This window comes from Capsaspora owczarzaki, assembly GCF_000151315.2.
Source record: "Capsaspora owczarzaki ATCC 30864 unplaced genomic scaffold supercont2.15, whole genome shotgun sequence".
Classification (NCBI taxonomy): domain Eukaryota; class Filasterea; order Ministeriida; family Capsasporidae; genus Capsaspora; species Capsaspora owczarzaki.
This window is the reverse complement of record NW_011887306.1, coordinates 837558-860811: the sequence shown is the minus strand read 5'-3', so window position 1 is coordinate 860811 and position 23254 is coordinate 837558. Positions and strand designations below refer to the sequence as shown.

General features: G+C 54.0%; 6 protein-coding genes across 6 annotated transcripts; 3 read left to right on the top strand and 3 right to left on the bottom strand.

Annotated features, from left to right (window-relative positions):
* Nucleotides 1-624: 624 nt before the first annotated feature.
* On the top strand, nucleotides 625-4580 carry CAOG_07441 (hypothetical protein). Its single transcript, XM_004343250.2, has 6 exons — nucleotides 625-998; nucleotides 1201-1345; nucleotides 1430-3783; nucleotides 3867-3959; nucleotides 4057-4197; nucleotides 4293-4580. Exons 1-6 carry the CDS (start codon nucleotides 693-695, stop codon nucleotides 4461-4463), a joined length of 3210 nt encoding a protein of 1069 aa, XP_004343300.1. The 5' UTR covers nucleotides 625-692; the 3' UTR covers nucleotides 4464-4580.
* Nucleotides 4530-6597, bottom strand: CAOG_07440 (hypothetical protein). Its single transcript, XM_004343249.2, has 4 exons — nucleotides 6132-6597; nucleotides 5820-5990; nucleotides 5448-5725; nucleotides 4530-5293 (listed from the first exon to the last, which is right to left on the bottom strand). The coding sequence occupies exons 1-4, from the start codon at nucleotides 6591-6593 to the stop codon at nucleotides 4618-4620; spliced, it is 1587 nt and encodes a 528-aa protein (XP_004343299.1). The 5' UTR covers nucleotides 6594-6597; the 3' UTR covers nucleotides 4530-4617.
* An 84-nt stretch (nucleotides 6598-6681) lies between these two features.
* On the bottom strand, nucleotides 6682-11958 carry CAOG_07439 (ABC transporter ABCC2). Its single transcript, XM_004343248.2, has one exon. The coding sequence runs from the start codon at nucleotides 11863-11865 to the stop codon at nucleotides 6952-6954; it is 4914 nt and encodes a 1637-aa protein (XP_004343298.1). The 5' UTR covers nucleotides 11866-11958; the 3' UTR covers nucleotides 6682-6951.
* A 2917-nt stretch (nucleotides 11959-14875) lies between these two features.
* On the top strand, nucleotides 14876-16076 carry CAOG_07438 (dual specificity protein phosphatase 9). Its single transcript, XM_004343247.2, has 4 exons — nucleotides 14876-15040; nucleotides 15157-15258; nucleotides 15427-15674; nucleotides 15782-16076. Exons 1-4 carry the CDS (start codon nucleotides 14945-14947, stop codon nucleotides 15978-15980), a joined length of 645 nt encoding a protein of 214 aa, XP_004343297.1. The 5' UTR covers nucleotides 14876-14944; the 3' UTR covers nucleotides 15981-16076.
* A 208-nt stretch (nucleotides 16077-16284) lies between these two features.
* CAOG_07437 (ATP-binding cassette sub-family B member 8) lies at nucleotides 16285-19519 on the top strand. The gene is made up of 9 exons (XM_004343246.2): nucleotides 16285-16556; nucleotides 16641-16890; nucleotides 16991-17459; nucleotides 17595-18200; nucleotides 18321-18698; nucleotides 18772-18829; nucleotides 18904-18976; nucleotides 19057-19132; nucleotides 19231-19519. Exons 1-9 carry the CDS (start codon nucleotides 16289-16291, stop codon nucleotides 19444-19446), a joined length of 2394 nt encoding a protein of 797 aa, XP_004343296.2. The 5' UTR covers nucleotides 16285-16288; the 3' UTR covers nucleotides 19447-19519.
* A 5-nt stretch (nucleotides 19520-19524) lies between these two features.
* CAOG_07436 (alkaline phosphatase) lies at nucleotides 19525-22339 on the bottom strand. Its single transcript, XM_004343245.2, has 7 exons — nucleotides 21946-22339; nucleotides 21508-21622; nucleotides 20818-21421; nucleotides 20517-20689; nucleotides 20303-20421; nucleotides 19706-20193; nucleotides 19525-19612 (listed from the first exon to the last, which is right to left on the bottom strand). The coding sequence occupies exons 1-7, from the start codon at nucleotides 22237-22239 to the stop codon at nucleotides 19594-19596; spliced, it is 1812 nt and encodes a 603-aa protein (XP_004343295.1). The 5' UTR covers nucleotides 22240-22339; the 3' UTR covers nucleotides 19525-19593.
* Between the last annotated feature and the right edge of the window lie 915 nt (nucleotides 22340-23254).

The window sequence follows — 23254 nt, the reverse complement described above, 5'->3', positions numbered from 1 at the left end:
TGCAAGTGAGAGACCCCACACTTTGAGATTGTGCTGCGGAGAATGAAGCTGCACCACCATGCTGGCCCCCACGTGAAAAAAGTCAAGCAAAAGAGCAATCAATCAAAGAGCTGAGGTCGATGCAGTGAGAACAAAAAGAACATGGAAACACAGGAGAACAAGCAAAGTCATCAAAGTGCAGAGCAAGAAGGGGGAGAAGCAAAGAAGCGAAACATACTGAAAAATCAAGCAAAAGAACAATCAATCAAAGAGCTGAGGTCGATGCATTGAGAACAAAAGAACATGGAAACACAGGAGAACAAGCAAAGTCATCAAAGCGGAGAGCAAGAGACGGTGGAAGGAGAAGCAAGGAAGCGAAACATACTGAAATCAATGAGAGACAATCGCCCCTTTCTTTGCTTTCCATCTCCCAAGGGTGAGTGTGTTTGTCGGTTTTGCCAACTTAGTTCGATGCAGGGGCATCTATGAATGCATTCATCCTGAAACGCTGAATCAGCTGCGAAATGTCGATCAACTGTGCAACAAACCGAGCACCCTCTCTCTCTCTCTTCCTCCATTCATCGACTCCAAGTCACTCGATTCATTCGATACTTGTGTGCATTCGGTCATCTCTGTTTCAATATACTGCCATTCACTCACCTTTTTCTTTTCTCTTCTTCTTCTTTTCTCAGATTTGACAGTTTCCGGTCGCAATGTCTGGTGCTGCCGGTCCTTCAAGCGCCGGCCCGGGCAGTCCGAGCGGCTCGGTTGCCCCGATCGCCAGCACCAGCATGTCCAGCACTGGTTCTACTCCGAGTGGCAGCAGCAACGCGGGCACTGCTGCTGCAGCTGCAGTAGGAGCGACTGCTGCCAATCCCAATGCTGCTGGGCTGCTTGCCATCCAGTCGCAGTTTGCGTCGCTCTCCCACGACGAGCTCGTGTCGCGCCTCGCCAATCTCATGCAGCAGTTTGCAAAGGCCAACAGTGCCAACGCCGTCCTCAAGAAGGTCGTGCTGACGGTACGTCCGCGGGGATCCCAATCCCAATCCCAATCCCAATCGCAATAACGGCGAGATCTCCCTCTGCCTTCTATTTGCAATCGCCCAGCAATGCCCAAGCGCAAGATGGAGCTATTGAGCTATTGCAGGCCACCTTGGCATTGGGTGTTTTGATTTTTGAACGAGTACTGAAATTGTGATTTGACTTGATTTGTGAAAACAGGAGCAGGCGAACGTAGCGGCACTCAGCGACGAGCTCCACAGCAAGGACCAAAGCACCAGAAAGCTCATCGAAGACGTCGACACGCTCACCTTCCACAATGCGCATCTCACCAAGAAAGTCGAGGTGCTGCAGGCCGAGCTCGAAGGTACGGGGGAGACTTTTGTATGCTGAGCGAATGAAAGATGTGGCTCTGACTAAAACCCTGCCATGTTGCTTGTTCGCTCTGCAGCGCCCGCTGGACGCGAGAGATCCAACTCGAAGAACGCCACGCCGCACACCTTGCAGTCCCTGCACGTGACGGAAGAAGAGCTGAGCTCGAAGATTCGCGAAAACGAGGAATTGCACATCAAAATGTTTGAAATGACGCGGCAACACAAGGATGCCCAGGATGCGACCGCACAAGAAATGCACAAACTCGTGCAGCAAGCCAAGGCACACGACGACATTGTGACTGGCCTGAAAAAATCGCAAACGTTGATTGTGGAACGCTTGACTGAGGAGAAGGCCCTCGCGCAGAACACGAACGAATCGCTGCGGCGAGAAAACGAGCGCCAGTCGAGCGAGTGTGCTCAAACCAAGCGCAGTCTTGCTGAAACGGAAGCACGCCTCAAACGACAAGCAGAGCAGCAAACCACCGCCGTGCTCGAACGCACCAAATTTGACGATCTGCAGCTCCCTCACCTTGCCGCGCTGAATATCGCTCCCTACGACCGCGAACTCGTTGGAGCGGTGCGACAGGCATGCACTTCTCTCGTCCCGCTCGTTCGCGAGCATGCCATCGTGTTTGGCGAGCTTTGCCAACAACTTGACAAGCGCGTGCTCCTCTTCCCCTCCGACGGGCAGCACGCCTCATTTCCGGTCACGTTCGCCGCACTGAATTGCAGTCGCGCAGTGGCACGGCGAACTACAGTCCTTTCGCTGCTCGATGCCGCTCTGTCTACCTTGCAGCAGGCGTTGGATGCGATTCTGACGCCTTCCGACAGCCTTGGCGGACCCAATCGTGCCAGCACGAGCGTCACGCTCGCAGAAGCCGCGCGCCAAGTGAGTGTTGCCATCCATGGGTTGGCAACCCTCGTTGGGAACGTTGCGCGCCATTTTTCCGCCGTTCTCGTCGAGGAAACCAAGCTGTTCGATCCCACTTTTGTGGCCTCCTCACCATCGCTAGCCACATCAACCATGTCGGCTTCGGGGGTCGTGTCGTTGGGTGCGCGCAATCGGCACTTGACAACCTCGCTGCGACAATTGACAGCCCTGTACGAAAAGATTGCCAGCTATGTTTCCCTGTACGCCCGTTGCTTGGATCCCTTCTTTGGTCAGCCGAGCACGAGCAGCAGCCATGAAGGCACTGCCAGCAGTGTCACGACGACCACCACAGCGGCAAAACCGGCCAGCAACGCACAGCAGCGCCCTTCGACCACCATCGGAAACCAGGCGTTTGCCGTCGGCCAACTCATCGAAACTATGCAACAGATTCAGCAACAGTTCAAAGTCATCACGACACAATACATCAGCAAAGCGTCCCTTGAACAGGGCAGCGCTGCAGCTGCATTTGTCGAAGTTGGGAGCGCGTCGAGCGATTCGCTCAAACAACTCAAACTGCTGAATGACGGCATCACCTCGAGTCTTACGGGCCTGGTCAACTGCTCGGGCAAGTTTGCCAGTCTTCTTGCTGAAAAGAATGTCGTGCTTTCCTTGGACACGCATTCCACCAGCAGCCGAGCCCCGCCGCCGCCGCTGCTGCCTGGTGCGCCCACTCAAGTCGCCTCGCTTTCCTTCCTGTCACCCGCATCACTGGCTTTGGCGACGCCTGCCTCGTCCGCGAGCTGTACCACCACGACTCCGCTCTCCTCGGCACTTCTTTCCTCGTTCGAGCAGCGCTCCCGTGCCTACATGCAAACGCTCCTGGCTCAACCAGAAGCCGACTCTGTCCCGTATCCGTTGGCGATCGCAAACAAGCGCATCGTGGACATTTCGGCGAGCAGCAAGGACGCGTTGGTGTTGCAAGTGTCCAATGCGCAAGAGAGGACAATGCAGCTGGAGCAGGACAAGGAGCAGTTCATGCTCGATGCCCAACTGACGGCCAGTGCGCTTGCCCAGGAGAAGGAACGAACCCGACAGCTGGAAGAGATGGTGCAGTCTCTTCAAGCAGAGTTGCTTCGGCAGCAGCTCAACCCGAACAAGCCGCAAGCCAACAACGAAGCCCCAACGACGGTCCTGGTTACGGCCGCATTGGCCAGCCAAGGTGCCGTCCTCTCCACTTCTTCGTCCATGACCTCCTCCTCCCAGCATGATTCGTCAAGCGTTGTCCCAGCCGCCTTCGATGGCGACGACTTTGGTGAAATGATTTCCGCCGTGCCTTCGCGGCTGCAGACCGCTCGAGCCGGCGACCGAGGCTCGGTGCTTTCTGAATCGCTCGACCTCACTCCAAACATGTCGGATGACAATCTGGCTCGCCAGGCCTCGCAAGTCTCCGCCCGCTCGTCTGCCGTGTCTCCGACCCCAGGCCACGCTGCAAATGACACCCGCACGCGCGTTCGACGTGTTGTTTTTGCCACTGTCGACGCTTCTGGCAACAAAAAGGCTGTAAGTGTGAAGAGCGCTTGTCGAGGCATGGTATTATTTTGGGACTGTGCTGATGTTTTTCAACCGCGTTCTCTTGTTTAAAGAGTGAAAAGCTGTCGTTCACGGCCGACGATGCTGCCCGAGAAGATTTGATCAAGAAGCACTTTGCTACCCGCATAGCCCAGTTGACTGAACAGGTTTGTGGTTGAGCAAGTGTGCTGGTGCTAGTGCAGACACTGGTTGGCTCATCCCTCTTTGCTTGATCCCGATTCCCCTTTGTACACACACCTCCAGTTACAACTCGCCGATAGTAAAGCAGCTGCCTTTCACATTGAGTGTAGGGCATTGGCTCGCCGCATCGATGTTGGCGAAGCGGAAAAGGCCTCGATTCAACAGGAATTGGAGGCTGCGAATGGCGCAGTCAACCGGCTCAAGGTAAGAAGCGAGACCACACGCTTTGGTCGGAATCATGATCGCCGTTCGAGAGGTTGGACATTTCACCCATCTTTGCATGTCAATTATAAACGTAGGACGAGCTTGCCACCACCGAGCGAAGCTATGCGCAGCAAATTCAGCTCATGACAGAGCACATTGCCACCATGAATGAGCAACTATCGCAAAAAGACGACCAGATTGAGGCGTACCGACGCCGCCAACAGCAAGCCCTGCAACAGCAACAACAACAACAGCGGCGCAAGTAGTAGTGTTTTTTTGTTTTTGTTGGCACACGGTCTGGAGTTGTTCGTTCTGAATACACCCTTGCTTGTTGTGGTTGTGGATATTATTCTCTTTTATAAAAAAAAAACAAACAGTTTGCCTCAAATCTTAAAAATACAAACAATCCGAACGCACACTTTATGCGCGGACTTGCGCAATGCAGAGCGCGTGGTCTCGATGGTCTCCCCACCCGCCATTGGGAGACGGCCGAGGCACGGCCATGGCTCCCTTGCTGGAGAGCGAAATGGATTCGGAGGGGGTACCGTCGGCGGCAAAGTGGAGCATGGACGACTTCTTATAATTCCACAGCGCGTTGAGCTGGTCCATGAGCTGCGCTGGGTTACAAGGCTTGCCAGGGCTGTGTTGGTACGCGTGCGCACCACAAGTACCGATGTGTACAACGCGTGGATGGTCCAGAACGAGTATGTTGAGCGAGCCGACGCAAGTCGACGCGGCATACTGCAGGGACCAGTCCCAGTTGTAGTCATCGAACGTGCAGAAATCGCGATGACACGACTTGATGGACGACCATGCAGCCCGGTCAATCACCATGCCCATGTTGTTTTGGGCGGAAAGCCAGGCGGCAGTGTGTGCGGTTGCTGCCTTGTGGTCGATCGTTGCTTCGAGTGGATTGTACGTGGCGATTCCGACAAGCTGGCAGCTTGGGCACAAGCGAGGTCGCGCAGCCGTCGCAGCCATGACAGCGACAAGTGCATCCGGAGCAAGGACGTGGTCTTCTTCCAGAAAGAGCATCGGACCATTGTTTTCTCGGGTCACTTGGAGCACATCAAACACGGTGTTTGCCTTCCACCACCTGAAGAAAGGTTTGGTTCGACATTCGTGCAACAGTGAGTACAGCGCATAAAATGACCAAGTTCATGCAACGCCATGCCCCCGCCCCCTCCCCCCTGGCCTCCTTCGAGAACCCAAAACAAAAACAAACAAAAAAACCAAAAAAAACCCCGTACCAGTGGTGTTTGATCATGGCAAACGGTGCTTCGCGATAATGCCCATACGTGTCGGGAAACTCGGCATTCACACAGCCGAGTGCGCGCGCGTCCGACTTGCTCAGATCGCGCGGACAGTCATTGGTCCCCTGACCGGGAAATGCCTCAGGATGTAGCTGCATGGAGTGGGGCATAAAGATTTGGACGTAGCGGCAAAACTTCAGGTTGCTTCGAATATAGTCCATGATGGGTTCGTCCCAAAAGTCATGACTCAGCACAATCAAGGCGGAGCCAATGTTCTGAAGCACAGACAAAAATCACGTTGCGTGAGATGGGCGAAGACGAGGAGTGGGGTCAAAGTTGAAAATGGCGGGGCTGGCTCCTCAACCATACCTCAACCTGGGCCAAAGACTGGATGGTGTGCATAAAGTATAACAAGCGATTGTGAATCTGGATGACAATCACTGGGAAATTTGGCTTCAGTGCAGGAAGGCGAGCGTCGTTGTTGTTCTGAACGACAATGTTTGAGTTCATTTGCGCGACTTTTGCTCGAAGTGCTGCGACCTGCATTGGCATTGGGGACGTAGAGTTTGAAAGCAAAAGACCGACATGCGCACAAATGTGAAATGCGAGTTTGCAATGCGTCGAATCTTCTCAGACTCGCTCAGCGCCACACCCACACTACCGAAGTCTCCAAATACGTACAATCGACTCTGGCGCGACTTGATCTGCGTAGTCCTGTGCACTGTGTATTGACTGCCCAGACTCGCTCACTTTGCCCATTGCAGGTGCGTCTTGCGCGTGTTGCTGTGGATGAGTGAGCTCTGGTTGTTGTTGTTTGGGCTGTTGCTGAGGATTGAGGTTTAGCAGCGGATTGCGCTCTGGATGAGCATTGAGTTGTGCTTGTCGCTGCAGCTGTTGTTGTTGCTGCTGCTGCTGGTTGGGCTGCTGGTGGTGCTGGTCTTGCAGTTCAGGGTGCAACCGAAGCAGTGCGTCCGGCCCCTGCTCCTGCTCCTGCGGCAGCTGTGAGTGTTGACCAACTTGCCCTTGCACTCGTTGGTGCTGCTGTTGTCGGAGGGCGGTGAGGCCGACTGCGCCGAGCAGCAGCAGCGCCAGCGCGGCAGCCAAGCGCTGGTTGCGTCGGACTTGACTGAAGCACAGTCGCATCTCACAAACAAAGACTGGATCGCTAGGAGAGTCAGAGTGCAGTATATAGGGGGGGGGGCAGATTGGGTCAGGCAGGGGCTGAGATATTGCGGGATGTTGCAAAAATGAATGTATTTTAGTACAAAGTCAGACTTCATCAAGAAATGGATACAAGAGACACGCAAGAATCACAAGGTAACAAAGAGAAGTTAAGAGGCAGAGAGACAAGAGATAAAGAGAAACAGACAGACAGACAGGCAGACAGACAAACGGACAGGATGCATGTGCGCTCAGCACAAACCATACACGCCCTCCAATTGACAACACACACACACTAAAAAAGGGGGGATTAAAATAACGAGACAGTGAATGCAGTACTCTACACTCGAGTGCCGTGATCATCGGAAGCGGCGGCAGAGGAGGCGGCGGCAGCAGAAGAAGAAGACGCCTTCTTTGCGGGCTCGTCCGAATGATCGTCGTCGGCGTGGAGCAACGAGTAAAAGTGCGAATTCTTGTCCTCCTTGAGTTGCTTCACGGGGCCAAACTCGATCACCTTGCCGCGATCGAGGAACAAGACCTTGTCGTAGTCCATGATGGTCTCGAGGCGGTGAGCAATGGTGAGCACCGTGCAGTCGGCAAACACACCACGCAGGGTCTTTTGGATGAGCGAGTCCGTCTCCAAGTCGAGGGCAGACGTGGCTTCGTCAAGCACAAGCACACTCGAGTTGCGCAAGATGGCGCGCGTCAAGCAGAAGAGCTGCTTTTGACCAAGGGACAAGTCCGTGCCGTTCGCGGCGACAGGCGTGTCGAGCTGCTTGGGCATGCGCTCCACGGTGCGTCGCAAGTGCGACAGCTCTAGGGCGAGCCACAGCTCGGCGTCGGTAAACTCGTTGAAAGGATCGAGGTTGGAGCGGATGGAGCCGTGGAACATGACGGGCTCCTGAGGAATGATGGCGAGCGAGCCGCGAAGTTCCTCCAGCCCCAGCTTGGTCACATCGGTGCCGTCAATCAGAATGCTGCCGGCCTCCATCTCGACAAGACGGAAGAGTGCCATCAGCAGGGTGCTCTTGCCGCTGCCAGTGCGGCCAACAATGCCAATCTTCTCGCGCGGCTGGACAGTGAAGGTGACGCCACGCAAGACCAGATCGCTGGTCGGGAAGTAGCGCATGTTGACGTCGGTGAAGGCAATACCGCCGGCCGGTGGCCAGTTGCGGCGAGGAGGGAGAGCGCGGGCCACATGCACCTTGGGACGGCCAGTGGTCGCAGAGGTGGTGGAGGTGATGGTGACCTCGTTCAGCTCAATTTCACGGCGAAGGCGGTTGTCTTCCATGGGCACCTGCTCGTTCTGCTTTTGCAGGCTGAGCTGCTCGCGACGCTGGCGACGCTGCTCGCGGCGTTGCTTCTTGCGTTCGTGACGCTGGCCGCGTCCGTGGGTATCTTCGTTTGCGGCCGTGAGACGCGCAATCGGGGCTGGGGTGTCCAACTCGGGAGTCGTGTTGCGAATGTAGTGCGAAATGGTCTCGATGGCGGAAATCTGCGAGCGCACTTCGGTGACCGAGCGCACAAACTTGTTCAAGAAGACGAGCATTTGCAGGGCGCTCGAGATGGCAAGACCAGCCGCCGAAGCCTTGAGGTCGTCGCGGAGACCGACGCAGAACAACGCGGTGGCCAAGACCATGAGCGAGGCGACCGAGTCGAGACGGAAGGCCACCCAGCATTGAATTTGCTCAGTGTTGAACAGTGCGACGTGGTTGCGGTTGATCAGGCGAATGTTGTGGTTGATAAAGCGTGGCTGAGCCTCGTAGGCGCGAACAACGCTGATACCAGCGAGACTCTCAGAGACGTGGGCGTACACGGGCGGAGTGGACACGGCAACCAGCGTCTTCATAAACTTGGAAGCCTGGCCGTACAAGTGTTGGAGGACGATAAAGGCAACGAGGAGGGCCACCGACACGAGCGCAAACCAGGGGATGAGGGCAATGAGGACGCCCACGGTGGTCATCAGAATCATAAAGTAAATCAGGCCCATGTGGAGCGAGTCGGGCAGCGTCTCGTCGACCTGGTCTTGCAGACGCGAGAAGCAGTTGAGCAGTGGACCGAGGGGAGTGACGGTGAAGAAGGCAAGCGGCGCACGGAGAACGGCGCGGAACATTTTGTTGTGCAGGCGTGTCGCAGCGCGGAGGGTGACGGCAAAGTAAACCAGGCCACGAATAAACAGGGCCACCAAGAAGGCGCTAATGTACGCGAGGTAAATGCTCAAGTAGTGCATCTGGTCCGGGTTGGTTCCGTTCTGAGCCCACTCACGCACGGACAAATCGGCGAGCGTGCGGATGACCTGAGCACCCGCAGCAATGAGGACGGCCATCACAAAGCCAAAGCGCGTGCCCTGGCGGAACCACTCGACGTAGCTCTTGTACCACTTGCTGCGACGCTCCGACTTGCGGGCCTTCGAGCCACCTTCCTTGCCTTCGGTCATGACAGTCTCCTCGAGCGAGTCAGGTCGAACGGTCGAAATGACTTCGACGGGAGACATGGGCAGAGTGTCGAAGGGGGCTGCGGGACGCTGGCGCCAAAGAGCAATCTTGCTGGGAACACCGTGCAAGCCGGCAGGCAGGTCGGGCACCTCATCCGCAATGCCGGGGAAGGCACCGCGAACAGCAATCGGATCGAAAGGACCATAGTATGCCACCTGACCTTCCTTGCAGGCAAGAATGAGATCGCACTGCGGAAGCAAGTGCAGCTGGTGCGTCACGAGCACGACCGTCTTGTCGCGGAGCATGCCCTTGATGCAGTGCTCGAAAATGTGGGTGCAAGTGTGGTGGTCGACAGCACTGAGAGGCGAATCAAGCAGGTAGACATCAGAGTTGGAGTAGACGGCACGAGCGAGCGAAATGCGCTGCTTTTGGCCGCCAGAAAGGTTGATACCAGACTCGCCGATTTCAGTCATGTCGCCAAACTGCAGAATCTTAAAGTCGCTCTCGAGGGCGCAGGCAAACACGGTGCGACGGTAGCGCGCTTCGTCCATGGGGCGACCAAACAGAATGTTGTCGCGAACCGAGGCGTGCTGAATCCAGGAGGTCTGCGGCACGTATGCGAGCGTGCCACCAACCTTGGCGGTACCGGCAGTGATGACGGCATCGCCGACAAGACCGTTGATGAGCGATGTCTTGCCAGAGCTGACAGAGCCGACGACGGCGAGCAGGGTCGGGCCGTGGAGGTCAATGTTGATGCCAGACAGACCAGGAATGAACGTGCGGGCCTGCGGGGCGTTGTCCACGAGCGAGGGAAGATTGGTGTGCGAGTTGGCAGGCTTGGCGGCGGCAGTGTACGAGAATGTGGCGTCTTCGATGCGAATGCCTGGGGTGCTGAGACGAACGCGCGGTGCCATCTCGGGCAGCAGCAAAAAGGTCGAGATGCGCTTGAGCGAGGAGCTGCTGTCGGAAAAGTTCTTGATGGCGACGGGCAGGACGACCAACGGGAAGCGGAGACTGTTGAACAGAGACAGGACGGTAAAGGCAATGACAGCGTCGAGGTACTGGTCTTGCCAGAAAATGAAGATGGAAAAGATGCACAGCGTGAGAATGACGGGGATGAAAAAGACAATCACGAGGTGGACGGTCTTAAAGTACGAGCCCTGGCGGAGGTACTTGAGTTCGTCGGCGCGAAGACGCTCCACGGCACGGGCAAAGGAGCGCTCCCAGGCGTAGAACTTGACGAGCTTGATGGCTTGCAGAATTTCATTCATGACCTGGACGCGCACGTCGGTGGCAGCAATGTTGTTGCGACGGATTTGCGCGACGCGAAGCGCAATCACGTACTGCAAGGGAACAATCAGCAGGGCAATGAGGAGGCCGACAACGGCCGAGACACCGGTTTGGGTAAAGACAATGCACACAATGCAGAGGGCCTCAATCGGACCAGACCAGAGGTAGTGGAAGTTGGTGCAGCCATCGTTCAGACGCGAGCAGTCGGAGGAGACCAGGGTGACAACGTTACTAATTTCCGAAGCGACGCCCTCGACGGTGAGCGCCTTGCGGTACACGGCCGTCATCATGGCGCCACGCACGCGGAGACCGACGCGGGAGGCCAGACTGGTCATTTGCTGGAGAGCGGCAGAGAGCAAAAAGCAGCAAAACCCGTAAAAGCAGGCCAAAATCCAGCCGCGGTAGGACGGAAGGGTGGGATCGGCGACAAAGGCGACAATTTCAATCACAAAGTAGGAGGCGGTCAAGACCATCAGCGCGCCCCACATGAGCTTGAAGAAGGCCGACCACAAAAAGTCACGCCAGAACGCCTTGAGAAGCGCGCGGAGAACGGAGGGCTGGCGAGGTGGCACAGTCTTCGTCCCAGCAGCAGCAGAACCAGAACCACCGTGAGGGGCGCCGTTTGCCTGGGGTGCCAGCTTTTCGCAATTGCCGCTGAAAGCAGACCAGCCAGCCTGCTCCAGCTCGGCCTGCCAGTGCCGCTCAAACTCATGAAAGCAGAGCTCGGCCTCTTCGGTGGCCGGGACGTTGAGCTCGGACTCTGCCAGCTTCTTTTGCCGAGCGCGGCGCAAGACGCTGTCGAGCCAGACAAAGCAAAACTTGGACAGCGCCGAAGCCGTCTCGTACGTGCCAACCTTGGGCTTGCGCGCGGGTTGGTGGGTCGCACCCGCGACGTGCGCCAGGCTGGGCGACGAACCAACGGTGGAGGTGAGCTGCATGTTGGAGTTTTGGGTGCTGCTGGGGGCAAACCGCGAGTTGCTGTCGTTGTCACCCTCATTGCCGGAATCGCTCTCCACGCCGGCAGCCTCCAGATCTCCGGCAGTCTGGTCTGCGCTCTTGCGCCTTGGCTTTCGCTTGTTGCGCGGGGTGGCGCGTGCCATGCGCAAATCCTCCGTGTTGGAGTCGACAATGTCGTCCTGGTCGGACTCTTCATTGTCAGCGTTCTGGTTGACGGCCTTGGAGACGGATCCAGATTCCGACGACAGCGAGGCGCTCCCGTCCGTGTCGGTCGAGCCGTCCTCGTCCGAGGTCGAATCGTCCTCGTCCGTGGAGAGCGTGCTGGGCGTTGTGCTGTTGGATCGCGACTGGTGGCTGTGGCGCGCGCGGTGGGCGCGGTTGTCGGCCGACGGCGTCCACTCGAGCTTTTTGCGGCTGGCCTTGAGTTCGCGCTGGGTGGTGGGTGCAGCAGCAGAAGTAGAAGCAGAGGCAGGGGCAGGGACGGTGGCCGGTGCCGGCTGATCGCTGCTGCCGAGCTCGATGGTCACAGAGTCGGTTGGCGATGCGGATGGCTTCTCTGGTGACGCTGACATTTGCTTGAGAAGCGCGGCGTTCACAGGGGGGGGGGTTCAGATGGGGGTTCAGAGGGGGTTCAGAAAGAGAGAGAGAGAGAGAGAGGGAGGGAGGCTTGGAACTTGTGATTTCGACACGGCGCGCTGGCTGCTCAGAGGGAGAGAGGGAGGGGAAAAAACAACGCTACCGTTTTCCTGCTCTCTGCTGTTGCGTTTGTTTTGATGGCGCGGCTTTCCTCTGCTTTGTGGGACGTTTTGGCTGTGACAATCAGCACAGAATCAAACAAGAAATGACGAGTCAATGTGAGGAACGGTATTCAAACAAAAACAAAGGAAAAGGAAAGGAAAGGAAAGGGAGAAAAAAAGGAGTGACGGGGATGGAAATCCGGATGATTGAAGCAAAGAACGTCACGTAAAAAAACAACGAGAGAGAGAACGAGTGATTGAGTTTCAGGAACAAGCGAAGAGGAGAGAAGAATGAGAATGGGAGAGGAGAATGAGAAGGAAGATAGAGAGAGAGAGGTGAGTGAGTCAACCATCACAGTGTGTGGTCAAAATGGCAGATGACTGAAGCAAAGCAACACGCGGGGAACACACGAAAACAGCCAAAAGGAACAAGACGAAAACACCAAATCATTTGATTCATCATCCAACTCGCTCTTCTGAATCCAAAAGCAGATTCAATCGATGCACAACGAACAGAAAAGTGCGCGCGGATGAAAGATAGAGAGAGAGAGGGAGAGAGAGCAGAGAGAGAGACGGAGCGTGACACACACACATGAAGCGCGGCATGTGGTGGAAACACAGTTCTATTGGGTCTCCACCTCAAAAAAAAAAAAAAAAAAAAAACCTCAAAATCTGCCGGTACGTCCATCCGGGTGCCTCTCGCTTTGTGTGCCACACTGGGCCTTTTTTTTGCGACCGTGCTTTTGAATCGGGTGCATTTGCCACCATCACATCGTGCTTGTGAACGGCCAGCAGCTCACATGGAGGCCAAAACGCGACAGTGGGAAAATGTTACGGAATCAAAATGCAGCGAAAAAAAAAAAAAAAAAAAAAAAAAAAAAACGCCAAAGAAGCGTGTTACCACGAAACCGAATCCAACCGCGGTCAAGCGACCCCGTTGGCATCACAGCCCAGTCCCCACTTGAGCTCAGTTCCATCGTGACATGAGACAAAGCTCAATACCACCCGTGGAACACGATCAAACAGCGAACAAGGAGGAGAGACACGAGGAGTAGGAATAGCAAAAAAAAAAAAAAAAAAAAACGAGTCGTTTTCGCTCAGTGTGGCGACTGTTGATTCGCGATTTCGCTTTCGCGGAGGGGCATCGATTGCGGGGGGGGGGGGGCATCTCAAGGCGCGAATGTGTTGCATAGCAAGGTACGTCCATGCTGGGTCGATGGGGAGGGCCTCACGCCCACCAGGATCAGCTCGCGTCCAAACCACAACAAGAAGAAGTAAAAAAAAAAAAAAAAAAAAAAAAAGTGTTGAGAACCAATACTTTAACCTCGCTGCAAAAAACGCTTGCGAGTGTTTGGAGGGCGGCGGTGAGGGGAGCGGCTTGAATCGATGGTTTGGTGGTGTAGGTGTTTGTTCGTGCTTTTGTGCTGCTGCTTTGCGAGTGTGTTGCGTTGGACGGCTTTTGCGTTCGACGTACCACGAGGTTGGACGAAAAAAAAATTCCCGGAAAAAAAAGGGAAAAAAAAAAAAAAAGGAAGCAACCGACCCCAAAAAAAAAAAAAAAAAAAAAAAAAAAAAAAAAAAAAAAAAAAAAAAAAAAGGAACAAAAAAAAAACCGGGTTTGTTCCAGTTTTCGTTCTTGTTTTCCCGCTTGATTTGGTGAAACCTCGTGTTGCGCGTGTTTTGATTTGTGTTGTTTGTCGCATCAACAAAACAATCATAATGGAATGAAGGGGGAAAACGTGCATTTCATTGGATTGAGGAAACAATCGTCGTGGAAAAAGCGCGGGAAGGCGAAGACAAGGGGAAAAAACGCGCGGGTTTTTCGTCTCAATCTCCAATGCCACGCATGCCGTGTCTCACATGACTCGCGCACTTTGGATTTGGGGAGAGACAGAGAGAGAGAAGGGCAAGGAGCTGCTTTTGGATGGACGGCGGAATTGCATGTCATGTGCATGGAAAAATACAGGAAGCGAAACAGGGTTTGGTCCAAGGATTGAGCCTGCTTCAATGCAAGCTCGCTGTGAAACACAAAACACAAAATAACACTCAATCAACAAAACAACAAAATTCAAAAAATCGCGCGACTTGGAATAAACAATCATTCAAAAACACAATGATTTGTTGATCGAAAAAGTGCGGAAATTACAGCAGCAAGCAACAAACAGGTTTGAAAGCAAGGCAGATCGAAATGAATGCAAGTCAATGGAAGCCAGTAAGACCCAAGTACTGGTGAACGACAGGTAGCGCCAAACGTTACAGCTGCTTGTTGTTCTTTGAGCGTTCAGCATGGATTTGGCTCGGGCGTTCAATTTCGGATTGATTTGCTGGCTCGCTTGGCGTTCGTCCGTCACTGCGTCCTTTCTTCTTGGCTGGTTGAGTGTCATTTGAGTTGTATTCCTCGTTGCTGTTTGCACCGGGATGTTCAACGAAGCGCACCTGAATATTTGAGAGTTCGATTTTTTCGATTGATTTGCTTTCAACCTGCTCCACCCCTGGGCGTCATCTGTCACTGCTTCCTTGCTCGCTGACTGTGTGACATTGTGCTTGTATTCCTGATCCATGGCTGCGACGGGGATTTTTCAATGAATGTCAACTCTTCCGGATTATTTTTGTTTTCAAGATCTGCTCCCCTTTCCGTCTCGCTGAGCCTGTGTCTCGATGTTCTCATATTCCCCGTTTGCTCTCTTGATCTTGTATCATGAATGGCTGATCCGCGATTTTCAATGAAGCGCAGTTGAATCCCATTTCGTTCATTGGTTGCACTTGTGTCAGCTTTTCCTGAAATTTTCAACAGCCAAAGCAACCATTTCGTATAAAAAGGCCTTTTTCAATTCATACTGATTTCCCTCACTCCTCATTTCAATTTATTAGTTTCCTTCAAACTCGCTTTGACGTCATACCCACAATCCAAAACATGTCCACCCCACTGCTCCTCGACAGCATCGCCGCATTCCCCGCCCATCGACTGCGCAAGACTGAGACCATCATTGTGCGCGAGGACGGCACTCGTGTAAGCAAGGACTGTCGAGGAGCAGCAGCGAGAGTGGGATTCTGAGAATTTGGCGGTTTTTTTTTTCTTGTTTCTTTTGTGCGGTTTCCTCGACTGACTGAATCTCTGAATCTCAGTACGTCGAGAAGCAACAGACAGACGGCTCGGTCGTCGCGGAAGAGCGCGAGCCAATCCCAATGCCAGTCAAGGACATGGACAAGCTGAACAAGCCAGACAAGGTAACGTCAAAGGGGGAAAATCGGAGGCTCACCCCCTATTCTCAGACAAGCACGACGGAGAGCTTGCGAAAGGACTTTGGGAACGATCTTGAGAGTTGGAACGACTTTGCGCGAAAACTAAACTCGTTTGTCGTCGATCGCGCCTTTGTTTGCTTTGCTTCCACTCAGGTCATTGACAAGCTCTATATCAGTGCCATGGAGGCCGCTATGAACTGGCCTGCAATTGAAAGCGAAGGCATCACGCACGTCGTCAATCTCGCTGTGCAGTGCGCAGACAACTACTTTCCAGACAAGCTCCAGTATCATGCAGTCAAGCTCGTCGACCTGTCATTTGCTGACGCGCTCAAGTTCATCCCAGACGGTGTCAAGTTTATTGACAGTGCTATTGAAGGCGGTGGTGCGGTGCTGGTTCATTGGTAAGAAGAGAAGGGCTGTTTGTTTGAAGCTGCGTTTCGCCTCCTTCCAGTGCACAGACGCGCTGACCTCGTTGTTATTCACTCTGCACTGCACATCAAACCATCAGCCAAGCAGGAATCTCGCGCTCATCGACGTTTGTGGCCGCCTATCTCATGTTCAAGCACAATTACACGGTCGAGCAAGCGCTTGGCATCATCCGCGACGCCCGACCCATCATTTCGCCCAATCCAGGCTTTCGCCGGCAGCTTGGCGAGTACGAGCAGCGTCTCAAGGCAGAGCGGAGTGCACAGGGCCCCAAGCAATAGCATGCTGACATGAGTTTATTCGATTCGTTCAAATTTGTCTTGCTGTTTAAGATTGTCGTTTTGTCAACAACCAAATGCATTGAGTGTTTATCCCGGTTTTCCGCAACCCTTTCTGCTTGAGGTGCAATTCGCGAGTGTGCATTTGCCTCCGAAATGCAGCCACACTACTCTCGATCAACATACAAACGAGTCTCGTTGGATGACAGTTGTACTGCAATTCTAAACCCACCATTCCGCCTCGTTTCGTCATTCCCATCCTTTTATTTCGCTCGCTATACCTTCATTCATTCATCATTTTTTTTATCTGAATGGTGATGATGATGCGCTGCTTCAGTCCGTTCAGAGCCGGACTCGGACTCGGACTCGGACTCGTCGCTCGCCGCTCAATCCTACCGCCAACCACCACCGCCAACGCCGCCGCCTCACTGTCACCCATCCTCATCGCTGCTTACCACCATGCTGCTCGTCGTTGCAGTGGCGCGACTCCAGCAGCAGCAGCAGCAGCAGCAGCAGCAGCAGTACGTCTGCCCGCCTGCCGCTCAATCTCAACGTCCCCCTCAACGACCAGTCGCAACCGTCAGTCACACTCTCACAGTGAGAGAGATGCATTGGATTATGAATTGTGTCAATCTCAGTGATGAATGATGTTTGGATTGGCAGATCGCAATTCAACTTACCCGTCCATCGCAGCTACTGCGACGGTCGCGACCGGAATCGCAACTGCAATGTACTACTACTACTCGGATGATGGATCGGATGGCAATAATGATAACAATGACGAGAATCAGAGCTCGGGTTGGATTGCTTGGATTCGCTCGCTGTTCGTGCCGGCAACCGTACTCGCGCGAGCGGCTGCTGCTGCTCCCAACGAGGAAGATCAGCCCTCGAATGTCAAGTATCAAGTGAATGTGTAAGCACACAAGCCAGCCCACGTGTATAATCTGCGTGATGGCGTCGCTAACGTCCGAATTTGTTGCAACCGATTGTGCTCCGATTTTGTGCATCTGCAGCGAGACCAAACCCTCATCCGCCGATGAATCAGATGCTGACGACAACAACGACGACGACGACAAGACCTTGTCCGGAACCCGCCCTACTGTAGCTCTCGTGGACGAATCCCCGACAATGTTCTTCTTGAAGCTCCTGCTGCCCGATCTCTTCTTGCTGGCGATTGCCGTCGCCGCCAGCTTCGGCTCAGCCATCTGCAACGTTCGCATCCCCCTGTTGCTCGGCGACTTGGCCAACTTGGTGTCTCGGTCTGCTGCGGATGGCGACTTGACTTCGGTCTCGATCGCAGACCTGCAGCTGCCTGCTCTGCGCCTCATCTCCATTTACACCTTGCAAGCCGGATTCACTTTCATCTACATCACGCTCTTGTCGCTTGTGGGCGAGCGTCTGGCCGAGCGTTTGCGGCTTCGTCTGTTCAACTCGCTCCTGCGTCAAGATGTTGCCTTCTTTGATGCGCATCGCACCGGCGAGGTAAAGTTTTGCCACCGACTCTGTTTTTAAACTACTTTTGAGTTGTTTTTACTGCAGCCTCACAAGTGGGGGAAATTTGAGTTTTCTCACGCCTCGTTTCCCTTCCCTTCGGATTCTCTGTTCTTTTTCTCGTAGGTCCTGACACGACTCACTGCCGACGTTCAAGACTTTAAGAGCTCGTTCAAGATGATCATTTCTACTGGCCTCCGCAGCGGCACCCAGTTCGTCGGCAGCGTCGTTGCTCTGCTGACCATCTCCTCCCGCCTCACCACCGTCCTGGTGATCATCATCCCTGCCATTGTGGGAGCCGGTGCAATCTTTGGCTCTGTGCTGCGTCGGCTGTCACGATTGGCCCAGTCGCAGGTTGCGATCGCTGCAGCCACTGCCGAAGAGGCGCTTGGCAACATTCGAACGGTGCGTGCCTTTGCCATGGAAGACCGCGAAGAGGCTGTCTTCACCCGCGAGGTCGACCGCTCTCGCTCCCTGAACGTGATTCTAGGCGCCGGCATTGGCGTCTTCCAGGCAGTCTCCAACCTCGCGATCAACGGCATTGTCCTCGCTGTCCTCTATGTGGGCGGCACGTTTGTCGTCAATCGCGAAATCACGGCTGGCAACTTGACCTCCTTCCTCGTCGCCACCCAAAGCATTCAACGCTCGCTCTCGCAGCTCTCCATTCTGTTTGGTGCTGTCGTGCGAGGCATGTCCGCCGGCGCGCGTGTTCACGAGTACATTCGCCTGCAGGTAAATTTACATGCTGTTGTTTGTTTGTTTGTTGTTGCGAACTGGATTGTGTCGTTTGCTTGCTCTGACGGCTTCTCTTCTGTTTTTTTGTGGTTGTTTGTTTCCCCTTGCTCACGAAAGCCAACCATCCCCGTTCGAGGTGGAATCTCGCTCGATAATGTTGTTGGCGATATCGAGTTCCGCAACGTCTCATTCCGCTACCCGACTCGACCGGAGCAGCTGGTGCTCGATCAACTGAATCTTCGTGTCAAGCCTGGCACTGTTCTCGCTCTTTGTGGCGCATCGGGTGGCGGCAAGTCGACCATCGCGGCGTTGCTCGAGCGGTTTTACGACCCAGTTCTTGGTCAGGTGCTGTTGGATGGGTTTGACATTCGCACTCTGGATCCTTCTTGGCTGCGCGGCGAGCTGATCGGGTACATCAACCAAGAGCCCGTGCTGTTTGCGGGCAGCATTCGTGACAATATTCGCTATGGCCGGCCCAACGCTACGGACGCCGAGGTGAGTTGTGACGCTACTCTATCCTTGAGAATGTCATGTTGCTGAATTTGGTTTGCATCAACTTCAACAACAGATTGAATATGCTGCCCTTCAAGCGAATGCAGACGGTTTTATTCGCAACTTCCCGAACGGTGAGAGAGCTGACGTTTCGACTTTGTGTCGTCAATCTTGGAATGCTTCCTCCACTCATTGATTTGTAACACAGGCTATGACACGATTGTTGGAGAGCGGGGCGTTACTGTCTCCGGCGGTCAAAGACAACGCATCGCAATTGCCAGGCAAGGCTCAAACTTTGATGGAACCAAAAGCACTTTTGGTTTTTTGGCAGTTGGTTCTAATCTCGCTTTTGTGCACGCAGAGCCATTCTGAAAGACCCCAAGATTCTCATTTTGGATGAAGCAACAAGCGCACTGGACGCTCAAAGCGAAAAATTGGTGAGGGGCGCTTTGTTTCTGTGCCTGCACGTTCAAATCAATCAAAAGAAACAAACATGTTGCTCACCGCTTTTTTTTTCGTTTGTTGCATTCTGCAGGTGCAAGAAGCCCTTGACCGGTTGATGAAAGGCCGAACGGTGGTTGTGATTGCACACCGCCTCAGCACCATTCAGCGAGCGGACTGCATTGGTGTCGTTTATGGCGGACGCATTGTTGAGCTCGGGCGCCATCAGGAACTCATGGCTCGCAAGGGACTGTACTCTGAGCTCGTCCAGCGACAAATGCAAAAGGAGTCCGATGCCAAGTCGCATTGATCTTGGCGATTGTGCTTGCTCAATTGCTGTGCATTGCTGCTCTACGTGCTCAATACACAGTTTCGGTTGAAAATCGAGGGGAACAGATGAAATTTGTTTAATTTTTCATTTGAAAACCACAGAACAGTACAGGCGGCCATCGATGGATTATTGAGTCGCGACGTTCCTGCAAACAGTTACCAGTTCAATTCGGTCAGAACAAAAAGTCCCAACAATCATCAACTACTCCAACAACAAAACAAACAACCGCAATCCTTACGCGACTTTTTTCGTGATCGCGTCCAGATCGAACGAAAAGATCTCCTCAATCAGCTGCCCAACTTGGGTATTTTCAAGATTTCCAACAATCTTGGACGAAGAGGATCCCATGGCATACAAGTTTACATCGACTCCAGAATGGCCTGGCGTGGTCCAGCCGATACCAGCAGCGTTGCTCACCAAAATGTTCAATGGCTTCTTGAGGTAAAAGTCGGAGCCGTTTCCAATGTAAAGCTGCAGTCCGTCCAGAATAGCTTGGATGTCGCTCTCCGTCCAGCTGGGAATGCCCAGATAGACTGGCAACACTGTGCTCACCAAATAGTCGGTCACGTTGCCGCCATCGTCATACAGCTTCCGGATGGCCTTTGCCAAGACCTCTGTCGAGTTTAGTTGGCGCTGCAACGGGTACGGCGTCCACTCGTACTCTGGGTACTCCAGATAGTCTGTTTGGACGCCGAGCGTCATTCCGCCGGTCTCGTGATCCGATGTCTACCGGAGGCAACAGGCAAAGATTGGAAAACGAGCAGCAACAGGCAGGATGTCGGTCAGTGAATGCTCTCTCAGCACTCTCCCCAGCCCTAAGCGCATCAAGTCGTACAGAAACAACGAGCGTGTTGGGGTTTTTCTGAGCATATTGCTTGACGACTTGCACCGCGTCCTGGTAGGCAAGAATATCACGAACTTCGGTGGCGGGGTCGTTGTCGTGTCCGGCCATGTCTGTTTTTGTTGTTGTTGGTTGTGAGTGACAGTAATCACGAAACGCCGCTAAACTTTTTGACTTTCAGAGGAGGGAAAACAAGGCGATTGCCTACCAATCCGACTGCCTTCCACCAACAGCATAAAGCCTTGGTCCGAGTCTTTGGTCGCGTCCTCCAGAATGGCAATCGCCTTGGTCACCATCTCGGCAAGGGACGGCTGCTGGGAAGGGTTGCGATCAATCTCGTAATTCATGTGACTTTTCGCAAAGAGACCAAGAATTGGGAGGCTGTAGGATGAAAAGAACAAAGCAAAGCATTGCACAATTCGAACACGGTGAGAACACGCTGCTCCTGAGCATCAAAAAAGCGACGTCCATCGTCCCCACACTCCGCTTTTGCTGCGAGCCGTGCATACCTGGAGGCCACGGGACGCACGGCATCAAATCCCGCTCGATCCAACAAAACGTGGTAACCACGAGCAGTGGCATTCTGCAAACCGTCAAAGTCGTCAGTCCGGCAAGAGCCAGAGGCGGACTGGGGAGTAAAGTAGCAGCGACCACCACCCATGTACAAATCAACGCCCGTGCCAAGCTGCTGAACGGCAATCAGCGCTTCGTTGTCGCGGTCCAGCACGTGCGAGGTGAAGGATGCCGGAGTCGCATGCGTGATGCGGCTGGTCACAACGACACCAGTGCGCATGCCACGAGCAATGGCAGCCTCCATGAGCGTGCCGCAGGGTTTGTCCAAGCTGTCGACACCAACGTAGCCATTCACAGCCTTCTTGCGGCAAGCGTATGCTGTGGCACCCGCGGCCGAGTCGGTCACAAGCGAGCTTGAGGAGCGGGTGCGCGAGGCGCCGACAGCGAACGTGTCGAGCGGCAGCGGCAATGACGGGTTGGTGTCGGTCAGATTCCGGCCCTTCACCACCAGATTGTAGTACAATCGACCCATCGTCGCCTGAGCCGGGCCATAACCATCGCTAATCATAACGACGAGGTTTCGTGGTGCGGTCGACTCGCCTGACGCGATTCACACAGCAGGGTGAGCAAAAACCAAGCGCGTTGCCAAACTTTTTTTTTTGCCCTTCTCGACTCTTGTTGTTTACCTCGACTCATCGTGTTGGCCAGCAGCGCAGCAAGTGTGATTGTCGACACAAGCAAGACCATTGACAGAAGGAAGAGCTTGTTGCGCGTCGCCAAGCGCAGACGCTGCCCGCACGTCTGAGCATTTGGGTCGGAGATGTTGACAAATATGGAAGTCAGATCAAAACAAAACGATTCAGAACGAACTTCCGGCAATCTCAGACAATCTCAGGTTCCACTGGTGCGCCTCGTTGAATATGATCAATTCCCTCCCCCCGCCTCATTGTATCCATCCATGGCAATGTAGCAATGGATGTGGCACTGATCCCCGTTTCCCAGCCAATTGCATTGCGTGATTCACGAGCGTGCCAATGGGAAGCTAGCGGGATTTGCGCCCGCCCCCCACCCGCCCATGTCACTCGCCGCTTGCACTCTGTGGTGCTGGCACTCGCAAGACTCACCATGCGGGATGTGTGGTGCGCGGCGGAACTGCTCAGAGCGCCGCTGTGCTGGTACGACGGGACTGCCACGCGCGTGTGGCCACTCGTGCCACTCTGGCTGCTGCTGCTACCGTTCGACGCACCTCCTGCTGCAGACGCGCTCTGGGACTGCGGCAGAGCGGACGACGACGACTTTGATGGCAGCAGAGTCAGGCTCTCGTGGCGCTCGGACGACGCGGACACGGCAGATGATTCGGCGTCGTGGTCATCGCCAGAGGAGGCGAGTTTGGAATACTCGCGACTGTTGCCCGTCATGCAAAAATGGAAGAGGACTGTGTGTGTGTGTGCAGTGCTCAAGTTGGATGCGCTACGACTGAATGACTGAATGACTGAATGACTAGAATAACGAGAGATTCGATGGGGGAAGTAGGAATTGGAATTGGTACAGTATTCACAATCGGATGTTGGCGATGGGAAAACAAAGAACCCACCACCAAAGACCACACAGACACTGATACACTCGCAGACAAAAGAGACGAAAGAGAAACAAAAAGAAGAAACACTGTCACCTCGCAGAACAGGGAGAGCAGAGGTGGTGACAACACACACCAAAAACTGAAGAGTAAATGAAACGACAAGGAACACATTAGTCGATAGTGTGATGGAGGCATGGCTCGCATATGCGGAGGTTGGGATTGCAGCGTTCACAGGCTCGGAATTTCGGTCGCGTCGCAGACAATGCCTGAACAATTGGAACATCAACCGTAAGTTCGTTGGCTGTTCTCGCCTCTCCTGCAAACAAGGAAAACAATCACGGCGAAAACACAAACCTTCGCGGCGAACAATGGCGTTGATGTAATCGGCGATGGTGCTCGTGACTTCGCGAACCTCATTGGTGCCGTAACGGAGCTTTTCGGTAGCCTCGTTGATGTCGCTCGAGCGACCGGATCCCGAGTGAACCACAAGGACGAAGTCGCCGCCAGAGTTGCCAAAGCTGAGCATCTTGCGGTATTCGTGGCTGGTTTTGAGTTTCTGATGGTTCAGCAGAAGAAGGACGCGGGGAGGGGAGAGAAAGAAAGAAAAATGAGTGAATCGGTGGCAGCAGAACGCCCAAAAACGCCAAACGACAAGGCCATACCATCGTTGCGTAGTCCAAAACATAGAGACCCTTCTCGTTGACAGCCATCCAGCAAAGATCGGAGGAGTTTTGGCGGTCCTGTGTCCGAAATGCATCAAACACACACACACACACACACACACACACACACACACGAAAAAAGCCAAATACCAACGAGAGAAATCAAAAAATGGACATACCTCGATCACAAAA

Coding starts and splice junctions, on each gene's coding strand:
- CAOG_07441 (XM_004343250.2), top strand. CDS start 693: ATGTCTGGTGCTGCCGGTCCTTCAAGCGCCGGCCCGGGCAGTCCGAGC. Junction 999..1,200: donor TCAAGAAGGTCGTGCTGACG/GTACGTCCGCGG, acceptor TTGTGAAAACAG/GAGCAGGCGAACGTAGCGGC. Junction 1,346..1,429: donor GCTGCAGGCCGAGCTCGAAG/GTACGGGGGAGA, acceptor TTCGCTCTGCAG/CGCCCGCTGGACGCGAGAGA.
- CAOG_07440 (XM_004343249.2), bottom strand. CDS start 6,593: ATGCGACTGTGCTTCAGTCAAGTCCGACGCAACCAGCGCTTGGCTGCC. Junction 5,991..6,131: donor AAGTCGCGCCAGAGTCGATT/GTACGTATTTGG, acceptor ATGCCAATGCAG/GTCGCAGCACTTCGAGCAAA. Junction 5,726..5,819: donor AGTCTTTGGCCCAGGTTGAG/GTATGGTTGAGG, acceptor TCTGTGCTTCAG/AACATTGGCTCCGCCTTGAT.
- CAOG_07439 (XM_004343248.2), bottom strand. CDS start 11,865: ATGTCAGCGTCACCAGAGAAGCCATCCGCATCGCCAACCGACTCTGTG.
- CAOG_07438 (XM_004343247.2), top strand. CDS start 14,945: ATGTCCACCCCACTGCTCCTCGACAGCATCGCCGCATTCCCCGCCCAT. Junction 15,041..15,156: donor TGCGCGAGGACGGCACTCGT/GTAAGCAAGGAC, acceptor TCTGAATCTCAG/TACGTCGAGAAGCAACAGAC. Junction 15,675..15,781: donor GGTGCGGTGCTGGTTCATTG/GTAAGAAGAGAA, acceptor TCAAACCATCAG/CCAAGCAGGAATCTCGCGCT.
- CAOG_07437 (XM_004343246.2), top strand. CDS start 16,289: ATGGTGATGATGATGCGCTGCTTCAGTCCGTTCAGAGCCGGACTCGGA. Junction 16,891..16,990: donor GTCAAGTATCAAGTGAATGT/GTAAGCACACAA, acceptor GTGCATCTGCAG/CGAGACCAAACCCTCATCCG. Junction 18,699..18,771: donor CCAACGCTACGGACGCCGAG/GTGAGTTGTGAC, acceptor CTTCAACAACAG/ATTGAATATGCTGCCCTTCA.
- CAOG_07436 (XM_004343245.2), bottom strand. CDS start 22,239: ATGACGGGCAACAGTCGCGAGTATTCCAAACTCGCCTCCTCTGGCGAT. Junction 21,623..21,945: donor CGCACCACACATCCCGCATG/GTGAGTCTTGCG, acceptor CCAAATGCTCAG/ACGTGCGGGCAGCGTCTGCG. Junction 21,422..21,507: donor GGCCAACACGATGAGTCGAG/GTAAACAACAAG, acceptor GAATCGCGTCAG/GCGAGTCGACCGCACCACGA.